This window comes from Piliocolobus tephrosceles, chromosome 8, assembly GCF_002776525.5.
Source record: "Piliocolobus tephrosceles isolate RC106 chromosome 8, ASM277652v3, whole genome shotgun sequence".
Lineage (NCBI taxonomy): Eukaryota > Metazoa > Chordata > Mammalia > Primates > Cercopithecidae > Piliocolobus > Piliocolobus tephrosceles.
The window spans coordinates 54,287,653-54,300,642 of record NC_045441.1 but is presented as its reverse complement, the minus strand read 5'-3'; the positions used below and the strand labels follow the sequence as shown (position 1 = coordinate 54,300,642).

Sequence of the window (12,990 nt, the reverse complement as noted above, 5' to 3'; positions counted from 1 at the left end):
AAACCCTAGAGCTGGTTAATGAAAGACAACTATGTGGAACGGTATAAAGAGTAATTACAGCAATTTTCCTTAGGGACATTCGTACCCAAAGCCAAAGTTATCCTTGACATTTTTTAGCAACTTTGAAATTGCCAGTGTTGAAGCCGCATTTTTCAACAGATTTTTGTCAGCCCCAGTTTACGACATTAGGCTCTGAATAAACATGCAACATACACTGGAGTATCAGCTCATCCTTCTAACAGCATACGCACAATGGATGTGATGTGCTCAAACTGCCATACAGACCATTAACTGATTGATTATTTAGCACTTTCCACTCTGTAATACCACAATAAATGGGTAATAAATGCTTTGTCACTTATATAGTGCGGATCTCCTGAAACACAGAACACAGTTAAACACACTAGATGCTTTTGTTACACTAAGAACTGTTTCCTGTTTTTAATTTCATGATAATTGAGTTTTGATGAGTTAACACAAAAAGAATGCAAGTAATATCAATAAGATGTCTGTGTGTTCACTAGCCAGGCAGAATATATACATGCTAACAACTTCCATTCCTGGAATGTCATCTTTGAATTCTGAGGGGATAACTGTGGAGACACATGTTGGACCAGAGTTGTCATCTCAGTATTGTTACATGGCTCTCAAACAGCAGACTTTTTGGTGATTCCAACACAACTAGTCACATTAGCATGTCATTAGGGTGTTCATCTTATTACACATTTTTTGTGATTTATACAAAGTGTTAAGTTTACTAGAAAATTTTAAAATTCTCTTTAATATATGAAATATTTTAAGGCCAAAAAATGGAGAATCTGAATAATATGGAGTCTGAATATTTAGGAAATAGAATGCTACTTTTCGCTTATAAGAAAATAAAGATGGACTAGAAAATATACAACCTAGCAAAACCCCTCTATTAAATTTTGTCTCTTGTTTTCTAAGAATTAAAAAAGAGAATGAGGGACAATGGGAGTGGGGAGAGAAGGAGGAAGAGAAAGGAGGAGGGAGTGGGAGAGACAGATACGTTATTGACTTCTCCACACTAGCATCTGAGCACTCATCACATACCAGCAGGGATGTATACAAGCTTGGGAATCCAACCAAGAACTAACAACGCTTGTGGCCACTCTTCATTACATTTTTTTCCCCAAAGCATATATTAAGTAAATTCTAAAAATGGACACTAGAGGGCACTCCAGCTGGCCAGATCATTTCAAATATTGTCAATTTTTTTTAAAAGAAAAAAAATCACTTAATAATAAAGTGACTGATTTCCTTTAAAAACCACTTATTTAGACAAATAGAGATTTAGAAGTTGAAACATTCTAGTCAGATTAAATCAACTGGTAAATGGGTCAAATGTTGTGCCCCTTGCAGTCCGTCAGTGTCAGTTTAAAAGTCAGGGAATTAGAGCAAAGAGAGGATGACATCATTTCACATGCAAGGCCTTCCCCCACAGTAACTAGCCAGGAGGTAAAAGGATCTAAATGGCTGGTTTCTTTAGTCTGTCTTCCCCATGCTGCTCAGCCTTAGGCTTGCTCCAAAAAAGTGGAAGAAACAAAACTTGGGCTAAAAACTAGAGTAGAGGTTTTGACTTAGCTATGTTGTCCCATTGGGTTCCCCAGCTGTCCAGGCTGCTCTTCTGTTTTTCAGATTCACTTACAATAGTTTTTCATTCAATAGATTCTCAAAGGGGAGGGGAGAGAAAGAAGGAAAAGTATATGGTGATTTCTAACACATAATCCTTATCACTTTGGGGTCTCTCTTCCCCTCGATAACGCTTGCTGAAACTCCCATTAACACTAATGGGAGTTACAGGAGCACATGAGGGGAAGAGAGACCCCCACCGTGTGCAAGATGCATCTCTCCCTAGATGTGCATCATGAGCATTTCATTAAATCTCACTGCTGTAAAGAGGCAACAGAGCTAGCGATTTGGCAATACTGGGAAAAAGATGCATTTTCAACTGTGCTTTCTATAATCTTGATGATGATGTTACCCAAAGATCAACCTCATTTTTGTGTCCCATATGAGAGCTCTGTTAAAGAATAATTTGTTTATGTCACACAGCTACATACATGTATGATTTACTAGTCTATCTATTTCAGCATGCAATACTAGTTATAAAGCAGAAAAATCATAAGTAGGGGGAAAAAAACCCTGGCAGTATATGTTTATTAGCCTTAGTCTCCCTCAGGGAAGTAATGTTTGAATTCTTGGTATGAAATCTGGACACAAAAAATCAGGAACGGTCCTATTCCTTAGAGAGCAGCAATCTCCTCTAGCTTACTTTTTAAAATTTAAAGTGTAGCTAAACATACACAAAAATTTAAGCACAGACAGCCTCAAAAGCACAGTAGGTTTGCAAAAGTTAGCACTGTTCACCCCTAAATACTGAAAAATAATCCAGTTGAGATACGTATTTTTAAAGATGGGATGAGGCAAATGTCATAAACATATATTTTAAAGCACAAATTTATGTCTGGTTGTCTTTACTACATGGATTAATTTTCCTATTCTATCCACATCATGATTTATATCTTCAAAATTACAGAAAAAAAAAAAACATTATGTTTCTTGTCCTGAGAAGCATGAATGATTAAAAAAAGAAGGTAAGAAGGAAAAAAATTAATTAGCCACCCTGTGAAAGATTAAAACAATGTTCTTACTCCTGCTTTTAAAAACATACAAGAAGAGATCATTGGGCAAAGCTAACAGAATTGTTATGAAACACGTAGACAGAGGAGATACTTTGCAAAGATGAAAAACATGATGACCACGGGTGAAACCTATGAGAATAAGACAGTGGAGAATCTCTCCTTTGGTGTTACAAGGTTTAAAAACTATTTTAGAAAGGTAAACATATTCTATAATGTTCAACAAAAGCAAATGGAATCTTTATTTTATATATATACTCACCCACGTACTGCAAGATATATAAGTTTGAACATGAAGGAACTTGTAAGAAACACAAGATTAACTTTGTTTTTGCTTACATACTTTACATTAGAAAAGTCTGTGGCGGGGGGTTTAGTAAAATCAGTCAATGTGAAAAATATATAACATTCTTGAGTAAGGTTAGAAGTTCATGTCATGTAGATGCTCAGCAAGATAGTAATACCCTTGTCAACTCACTGCCCTGCGTGGCAAACAAACTTCTAGTGTTACATCTTTGACAGCCTAGGGAAGAGCAAAGGTCACTTCTATGCAAAAGCATTAAAACTGTTGCTTGAAAAGAATTTCATGTCACTAAAGATAAGAATTATTGTAGTGTTTTATAGCTATTGCATGAAAGGCTAGATCTATTTACTGCATTCCTTTGAGGAAAACTGATTTTTTTTCCTACCCTCAAAGGCAAAAATTTGGGGAGATGTTTACTTTAAAAGGGCTTTTGAAAAACACAATTGCTTTAAGCCAAAATATTTGTATCTATGGAAGGACCATCTGTATGTATCCACTTTCTATACCAACACTGAAATTTTTTAAAAAAGAAAACTATATGTTTTTGGCAGAAGCTTCATGATACATAACCCAAAACATATATACTTAAATTACTATTGAACACAGTCCTCAAGGTTTCACTAAGCCTCAGTGTTTTATAGCTGCATTTTATAGGATTAGAGTGCTAACATGTAATGATTTTGTTCTCACTTCCTTTCTGAAAAAACACTAACCAAAACCTTTTGTAGCAACCTACTTCTGCTTTCCTGTCCAGGTCTAGAATCAGGCCTCTGTTTCCTTTCCACATGTCACAGTAGGAAGGACTCTGGAAAGCTACTTCCTGAACACACACTTCTTGTCCACCCGGCCTTGACAGCTTGAAAGAGTGATGTATGGACATATCAGAGAGGGGAAGGTGACCCTAACTCTAGCTTTTTGCAAGACACAGAGATGATATGGCAGACCTTGCCCCAGCTGACATGTGGCTATGAAGAGGTGTAAAGTCCTGATAAGAAGGCAGTCTTTCTCTTCTTTCCGTGTAAAATAATTGCTGGTTTATCAAAACTAACCTCGTGCTTGCACTACAGATATGGTTTATCTCCTGCTATTTAGAAATAACAACAAGCAAGAAAAGTTGTCCATATCATGTGATTTTGCACAGAGTGAATGCAATTATTTTTCCAGTCTCATTCATAATTAGTACTTGGGGATATATGTGCCAAGTGGAAATGGATAAGGGAAACATCCTTCCTAGCCTTTTAGGCCACCAGTGTCCTTTTCCAATTTTTAAGCTGCTGTCACTGGACTCTGGCATTTCTTACCCAATTCATTTGCTTTCTGTGTTAATCATATGCAATGAAGATATGCATGGCCAACATTTAAACAGGCTGCAGATCAATTAGCGGTCTTAAGTTTATCTGATTTTTATCAAAGAAGACAGAGCTGTGGGTCGATTGTCAGAGCCTGTGTCAAGTTGACCTTTTCAGAGATGTCTACATTGCCAGTCCCCTGGGCAACTTGTTGTCCCCTGTTAGTCTCTGAATGGCAGAAGTCTGTTCTGCTCAAGCACAAAGTATACACAGATGTCTATATTACATTCTTATAGGTTTGACAGCAACTGCATGTTGTATCTATAAACTGTCCTTTAGCAGTGACACTTCCTCAATGATGATAAGCTAATTTATGCAACTAAATCTCCTTTGTGCAGAAATGAAAGCTAATTGAGTCATTACAAAGTAATTCAGGAAGGAATACCTTGTATAAATTGGCTTACTTTATAAATCCTTCTCAAGTGGTTTTCATGCATCCTAAATGGGACTAAGCAGCTTATCAGCTATAAGATACCCAGGCCAAACAAGCCAACTTCGGGGAGCTGTGTAAACATCTTTAGAACAGTAAGAACGTGGATAAAATGAAAGTGAACAAAGGCAAAATAAGGTTTGCCAAGAAGCTACACAATTCATTACCTGAGGTGTGATGAACACTATCCTGACTCATCTTCCTTTGCTCTTCCACTTTCACCGGAGCACTGTCCTCTTCTTCTTCTGTAAATAAACATTATCAATGGCACACTGAAGGGTTTTCTCAGGGATAACAATACAGTACTCACTCCATTTTAAAAGCCAAACTAAAAGTTTATAACACATAAACATTATTTTTCAAAGAATAAAACAATTCAAGATTCACATTCCTTTTTCAACAATCTAACACTGAATAAATAAAATACTAGCTACTGCCAAATAGCAACCTTTCCAACTGGCTTGGCAAAATTTAAGATACATACTAATGCACTGCATGTTTTGTTTTAAATACTTTTAGAAACTCATCTGGAACAATCTTAATTTCAGGAAAGCCCCTAAATCCAGTAAAGTAACACCCAGCATTATACTGATACACCACATTATACTGGGTGGCAGGAGTATCATATATAAAATCATGGTCCCTAAAATATCATATAGCAAGGAGAAAATGTGTGATTAAAAAGGCAGTTAACCTATAAATCATTTATTGAGTATCATATAATTTCATGTTTTCTCAATCTTCACAGGAAGATACTATAAGGATCCTCATCCTTCGAGGTAATTCCCCCAAAATTACACCGAGGACCTATTATGTGTCATATACAATGGTGGATGTTAAAATCTCATAGACAAATAATTTTTAATCCTCATTCTACAGACAAGTATATTTTTAGAGACTCAAAAAGGTGAAGTAACTTCCAAAGTATGTCATTCAAACTTAAGTTTGTGATTATAAAGTCAATGTTCTTTATCCTACATATAATCAGTGCTTTATTTACATCTGTTCCACATTCACCTATACCATTCCTTCCCCAAATTATGCAAAGAAATAAGATAAAATTAAATGAGAAGAGTTTTAAATAGACTTAATAAACTAATTATTTTACACGAAGAAAAATATTTATTACATAATTTTTTCCTCACCTAAGGATTTACATACAAACCTAGAAACACTTAAGGCAGGACATATAAACAAATGGCATGCCAAAGAAAAACTGGATTCAAAGAGAATCAATTCCAAGAAAACTCCTAAAACTTTAAAGAAAAATATGCAAAATATATAAATGTAGCCATTGTAACTATTCAATCAATCGATCAATCAATCAATCTTCATTGGATATTAACTAAGTGTAAGACAGAGGGGATCTACCAAGGAGGTAAAAGTAACAGGAAGCCTCTGCTCACAGGAAGCTGACAGCACAGATGGGACAGAAGACAAGCTCTAAAGGAAAACAGGCTGAAGGGGCCTAAATCTGACAAGTGAGGCACAAAGTACTAAAGAAATGCAGCAGAGAAACCACCCAACTAGGGAGTACCACGGAAGGGATGGAGAGAGTTTAAATAAGGAGAGAGGGTAAGAAGGGTATTTCCAGAGGGATAGGTATGATCTTTAAAAGAAAAAGGCACATTCACATTCATTTTGACTAAAGAATCTGGTACACATGGGGAAGAGCCAGGTAGGAGTTACGCTCATAGTTTGGACCAGCTGTTGAGGGGCCATGAACATCTTGTTATGGACTGCAGGCTTTTATTTGGTGGGCAGTAAAAGCCTTAGAAGGTTTTTAGAGCAGACAAAGGGCAGGACTGAAGCTATGCTTCAGAAATGGACATCTGATCTCATTGTCTCAGATAGCATAAAGAAGGGCTGAGGAGAGAGACTACTGTGGACAAAGGGGAAGGAGGTCCTGAACTGAAGGGGCAAAGGAAATGGAAAGGAGATGGTTATGAGAGGTAAAATAACTAGAACGGGTAAGTTTCGTGCCTGAATGTGGAGGCATGAAGGGGAAAAAAAGAGCAACCAAGGATGGCTAAGGTTTTGAGCTTAGTTAACTGAGAAATGGGGGCATTATTACTAAAAGGAGGACAGCCAAGATTATCTATCTTACCGGGGAACACAAGGAGTTGAAGAATTTAATGTATTGGTGGGGTAACCCAGAGAACATGTCTGGGCAACTGCAAAGTATGGTAGAGCAGTCAGGACTATAGGTAGAAATTTAGGAGTCTCCTGAAAATTTTAAATGGGGATGAATCAAAATCAGCATTTCAATCAAGCTTGAGGGTAGCTGTACTTACACCACAAACAGAACTGTTCTGAATTTCTGTAACTCAATTCAAATAAAATAGTGACAGCTCCAATATAAGGGACGCCTGAAAATATCTGGCATTTTATTCATATTGTTAAACCTAACACTGACAATTTAATAGAAGACCTAATAAAAGTATACTACTTTTTTTAAAAGTATCCTATCCCTTTTCTTTTTAACAATAGTTACCTCACTTATGCCAAACCTCAAAAGCTAGTTTTAATAAATGGGTTAATACGGTGTTTCCACATAAGGTTTTAAAGGTAGAAGGGACGTTTACAGTCATTATTCCAACTTACTCATTTTATTGACAGATAATTTTGTAAAAGGTGAAGGAGAAAGCTTTTCTTACTTTTCACACTTTCCTTCCATAGCACCCACTCCCCTTTTAATTGTCACAAATTCAATAGTAAGAAGTAAATTAAAAAATGGATAAAGACACTTGTCCTCAGTCAAAAGCTATAACCGCATCAATACAGTAAGTACCATTCGTGACTTTTAAGAAGAGACCGTGGGGGCCGGAACACGGTCACTCATGCCTGTAATCCCAGCACTTCGGAGGCCCAGGCGGGTGGATCACCTGAGGTCAGGAGATCGAGACAAGCCGGGCCAATATGGCGAAACCACGTCTCTACTAAAAATACAAAAATTAGCCTGGCGTGGTGGCAGGCGCTTGTAATCCCAGCTACTCAGGAGGCTGAGGCAGGAGAATTGCTTGAACCCGGGAGGCGGAGGTTGCAATAAGCCGAGATCATGCCACTGCACTCCAGCCTGTGCCACAAGAGTGAAGCTCCATCTCAAAAAAAAAGAAAGAGACAGTGGGATTTAGATTTCACCACCCAAATCAGCATCAACATATAAAAATTCATTACAATACTTAATGAAAAAACTCTGCTCTTTGACAAAGTTAACATTGAATTTAGAAGTATTTGTTACTATGAATTTTTTATTAAAATTTAAGTGCCAGTAACATGTACTCTGGATTGTATACTGGTGACAGAGAGCTTTGTCCTTAGAAATATGTATTCTTAAATTATCAGAATAATGATATTAAAAGCATTTACTTAAGAATTAATGTTTACTATAATATATCCAAATTGAAATCCATGTGAGATGCCATTTAATAAGCAGATTTTAGAGGATGAGATGCTCATTAACGACACTTCCTTTTTCCTTTTTAAACCTGGTAGTGATATTTTTAAACCAAAGCCTTATGCATTTCATGTATCAATGTTTCTTAACAATATTTAAACAACTCATTTTATCTTGGCTAACAATACAAACAGCTTCCATATAAAAGATAACAAAATCGTGGCCGGGCGCGGTGGCTCAAGCCTGTAATCCCAGCACTTTGGGAGGCCGAGACGGGCGGATCACGAGGTCAGGAGATCGAGACCATCCTGGCTAACACGGTGAAACCCCGTCTCTACTAAAAATACAAAAAAACTAGCTGGGCGAGGTGGCGGGCGCCTGTAGTCCCAGCTACTCCGGAGGCTGAGGCAGGAGAATGGCGTAAACCCGGGAGGCGGAGCTTGCAGTGAGCTGAGATCCGGCCTCTGCACTCCAGTCCGGGCGACAGAGCGAGACTCCGCCTCAAATAAATAAATAAATAAATAAATAAATAAATAAATAAATAAAAGATAACAAAATCAAATATGGTGTATGTTTTTGAATTTTAGGCAGGGGAAAAAACCTCAGACTGAACCTTGAATAGAACTTGGCACAAAGGAGATGTTCGAGAAATACAGAGTGAACAAATGGATTAAAAAAATCATAAAAATAAATCTTAACATATTCATTTATTAATAGAATAAAGCTCTTAAAAATATGTAAGAACGAGGGACCAAAATTCTACACAATAATCACCTTCATATTAGAAATGTATACATTCACATGTTTTTTTATTTAGGTTTGTTATTAAATATGTATTATTTTGGTGTTGAGGCACAATGTCATTGTACAACACTAATTAATACCTCAAATAGTCAATGTTTGTGAGTTAATATATTCCATTCAACATTTTAATAACAGTAAACAAAAACAGCTCAGCTATGCAGTAAAATCCATCAAACCACACAGATGGTTATAAGGTTTTCATTATGTGGTTTCCATAGCAATCATATTGCAAATCTGGAAGCTTCTTGCAAATAAGCAGCTTGTATTTACATGCCTCTCAGCTGCAGCACAAAACTCTTCAACATGTGAAATTATTATTCCAATCACACATTGTTAGAAGAATCATCAGGAGATTTTTTTTTTTTTAACAGGATGAAAATAACAGTAAAATGAGCTAAGTGCAGAAGAAAATTCAAACATAGTCACACGTTTACTAAACTGATCAGTGAGAACAGTAAAAATGTTCTGGTAGTCATCAAAAGGTTTTAACCTGTCAAAAATATGAAACTTCCAGGAGCAATCAGATCCTGCAGAATTAAAAAAAAACATAAACTGCACCCACCCCTCTTTTTAATAGATATTTGGCCTTCTCTCTGAGTTGAGCAAAGAGAGGAAGAATGGCAAATAGTTTGAGTCTTCCCAAATCTTCTTAGCATTTGAGAAAAAGCTTACTGTGGGAAAAGTCATGGCCCTTTTTTCCCCCTTTTAACCTATTTAATTTACAAAATTGATCCAGCTCCGTAACAGATGGATTATTACCCCAATATGGATTGCAAATCTGTCTAGCTATGAAGTTTTTACAAAATGGGCATTTATGGCTTTCTAATGTTCTTATCTTTAGGATAAATAACCAAAAAGAAGAGTTATAAGCAAACGGCACCATTTAGCTGACATTGCTTGAAAAAGGGTTGAAGACAATTTGTTAGCACCAACTCAAGGTATACGATGTTCACATCAAGGCTGAGGACTGATTTTATCATCTCTTCCAGGGAGAAGAGGAAGACAATATAAAAAAATCGTTGACTTACAAAATGATCACCTTTCTCACTAAGCACCCTCAGAAAACAGCTTTACTAAATTATAATGTATTTTAAAACATGAAACACAGAATCAAAAGTTAAGCTCTGAAATAAAGTTTGGTTTTAGATCTCTACCTGTCCAGGCATTATTTATGTATTATATATTTTTCTCAGGAAATGTGAATATTTATTGCTTAAATGTTCACATTACATGCATTTATATCCATTATGTAACTAAATCCTCCAACAATTCTATGAGGTAATAATAAGTACTTTTATCATAACCATTTTATGAATATGAAAAGTGAATTTATGGAGACTGAATAACTTGTCAAGGTTCACACACCCAGTTATTACATAAGCTGGGATTTTAACTTTAGGCATATGCCTTAACTCTAAGCCACAGTGTCTCTTCCTTTATTTTCATTAAAATCTTCAATTTACAGGTGGATTGCTTTCTAAAATTTTACTTAAAATATTGTCTGTTTGTGGACTTTGAAAACATTTTCACATAGATGAGCAGGTTCTATACTATCATAGCATTGTATCTGAAGTACATCTTTTTTTTTTTTTTTTTTTTTTTTTTTCCTGAAGTACATCTTAAGCAAACTTTTTAGTGCTGATTTAGAAACAATTGCAACCAGGGGTGCCCAAAATATATGGTCTTCTTTCTCTCCTCCCAGTTTCCCTTCCTCACTTCTAGCTTTTTTTTTTTTTTTTTTTTTTTTGTTGAGACGGAGTCTCGCTCTGTCGCCCAGGCTGGAGTGCAGTGGCCAGATCTCCGCTCACTGCAAGCACTTCTAGCTTTTAACACACTTCTCTGTTCCTAAAGTTACACACTATTTGGGCATTGCACACAAGATGCCCCTGAGTGGGAGATGGAAGAGGTGACGTGGAGGAACAGAGGACGCCACTGGCTAGTCCTAGTGGTAAAATGTAAAAAACAGAAGTGCTGGGAGGATTTACACAAACAGCACCCCACCCGCTCTTCTCTCCCATGACCTGTGACAAGCTACAAAGGCTGGAAGAAGGGTTGGAAAAGTTAGATTCGAATCTAAGGGGTATAGGCAAAAGATTCAAATTTATGACAGCAAGGGAAAGTGAGCTCCCCAGGGGTCTATAAATCCAGAACTATTGGTAATATGAAGGATTTTTATATTATTATATTTTATTTTATTATACTTCTAAAGGACTGTTCTGTCTATTCAATAGACTATTATTTTACAGCAATAAAATACATATTTTTAAAAAGATATAAACATGTGCCTTTTAGCATTATACAAACTTCAAAATGAATGGAAGGATAAAGATGACTGAAATAGCATGGTTAGAGTCATGTTTACTCTTATGGAAATTTGGCAAAGTGGGGCCTATTGTTACAGCTCTGTTACTCACATAAACTGGACACCGCTTCTAATTCTTAGTGTTATCTCTGTACTTCAAAGTAGGAAGAGTAAGTCTATCCCATAGCACTTTGAAGAAGGATTGGGGGAAGACAACGAGATAACCAGACTTCTCAGTGGAAAAAATGAAGAATTATTATGCTGTATCAAGTTTATTACCTTAGAAACTAGGAGTTTTACAACAATTTATTAATTAAGCAACCAGGAAGGTTAATGTGATATAAAATAAGCAATAGTTGTTCAACCACAAAATCTAATTTTCACCTTTGACATTCTATTATTATAAGGTTTAATATGAAAAGGTTATCACTACACTTCAAAAGCAAAAGGAAATACCATTGTAGTAAATTTCTGTACTATGACATTAAAATTAATAATTTAAACACAAATCTGCTTTAGGAGGGCCAAGGCAGGAGGATCGCTTAACAGTTTGAGTTTATAGTGAGCAAAGATCAAGCCATTCCATTCCGGCCTGGGTGACAGAGCAAGAGCCTGTCTCTAAGAAAAACAAAAATAAAAACAAACAAACCCATACACACACAAATCGGAAAATGTGAAAATAATAATTTTTCAAATAGACATATTTGTTAACATCATGATTGGGATGTTGAGGAAAAAACTTGAACTCAAGCAAAGATCTCATTTGACAGAGTCAGGACAAAAAAATCTTAGAAGGGAAAGAAACCTTAGATAGAATCTCATTCTGTTTCCTCTTTTCATAGAAGAAGAGGTAAACTGTGGGTGCTGAATGACTGGACCAAGGGCACACAGCTTGCACACTGTACCCTTCTGCCTGAAACTGGCTTCTGTGCACTGCAGATATTTCTGAAAAAGTTATCTGCTGCTTGAGAAGTACTCCTTTGTTTCAGGAGCAGTCTTGTATACACTTGATCATCTACAGGCAATTAGGCAATTATGGCAAACAGGAACGTATATAGATTAAAAACGAAGTTTTCATAGGTCAGATTTGGTTGGTCAGAAGCGACTGTGAGTTAGAAAATGATCCCGCTCCTAAAAAGTACTAGGTATTAGGAAGTTATGAAATGGAGGTCCTTCTTGTCCCACTGAATTATTCACTATATAATAAAAATTCTCCTCTACAGCCCACGTTCTTAGCTTTTTATTAAAGTTTATAACAAATTCTGTAATTCTAAAGTTCTTTTAGTCCAGGAAAGTCTGAATTCATTTATTTTTCACTTATAGTAACCTCTGTCTGGCTCTGGATTTCTCATACAATTACAGCTCATTGTTTTCATTTAAAATAACCCTTTTTCTTATTATTCTTGTTACAAAAGCAATACCTACTCATTGCTGAAAGTCAGAAAATAGAGATAAGCAAAATCAATCAATCAATCAATCATATATGATCCAAGCATAACCACCATTAACACCTTCTTCTAGGCTACCTTTATTCAGCTACTGCTTTTTCTTAATTCTTATTTTACATAAAATACCCCAAATGCATATGTATTCACTGTCCCCATACATTTCTTATCCCAAATGTATATATGCATTTCATTGTAAACTGTTTTGAATCCTTTTTTAGAAAGTAAAATACTTCATCTCAATTTAGAATTTTTTGGCTTGCTTTAAATTGTACTAGATTAAAAAAATAGTATCT

The 12,990-nt window shown here is 36.0% G+C and overlaps 1 protein-coding gene across 3 annotated transcripts in view; it reads right to left on the bottom strand.

Annotated features, from left to right (window-relative positions):
• SKAP2 (src kinase associated phosphoprotein 2) overlaps positions 1 to 12,990 on the bottom strand; it is a 205,491-nt gene that overhangs the window by 18,212 nt on the left and 174,289 nt on the right. For all 3 annotated transcript variants that reach the window (XM_031936034.1, XM_031936036.1, XM_031936035.1), the window contains exon 10: positions 4,914 to 4,991. In XM_031936034.1, the coding sequence (XP_031791894.1) occupies positions 4,914 to 4,991 (78 nt within the window). The remainder of the gene's footprint in view (positions 1 to 4,913; positions 4,992 to 12,990) is intronic.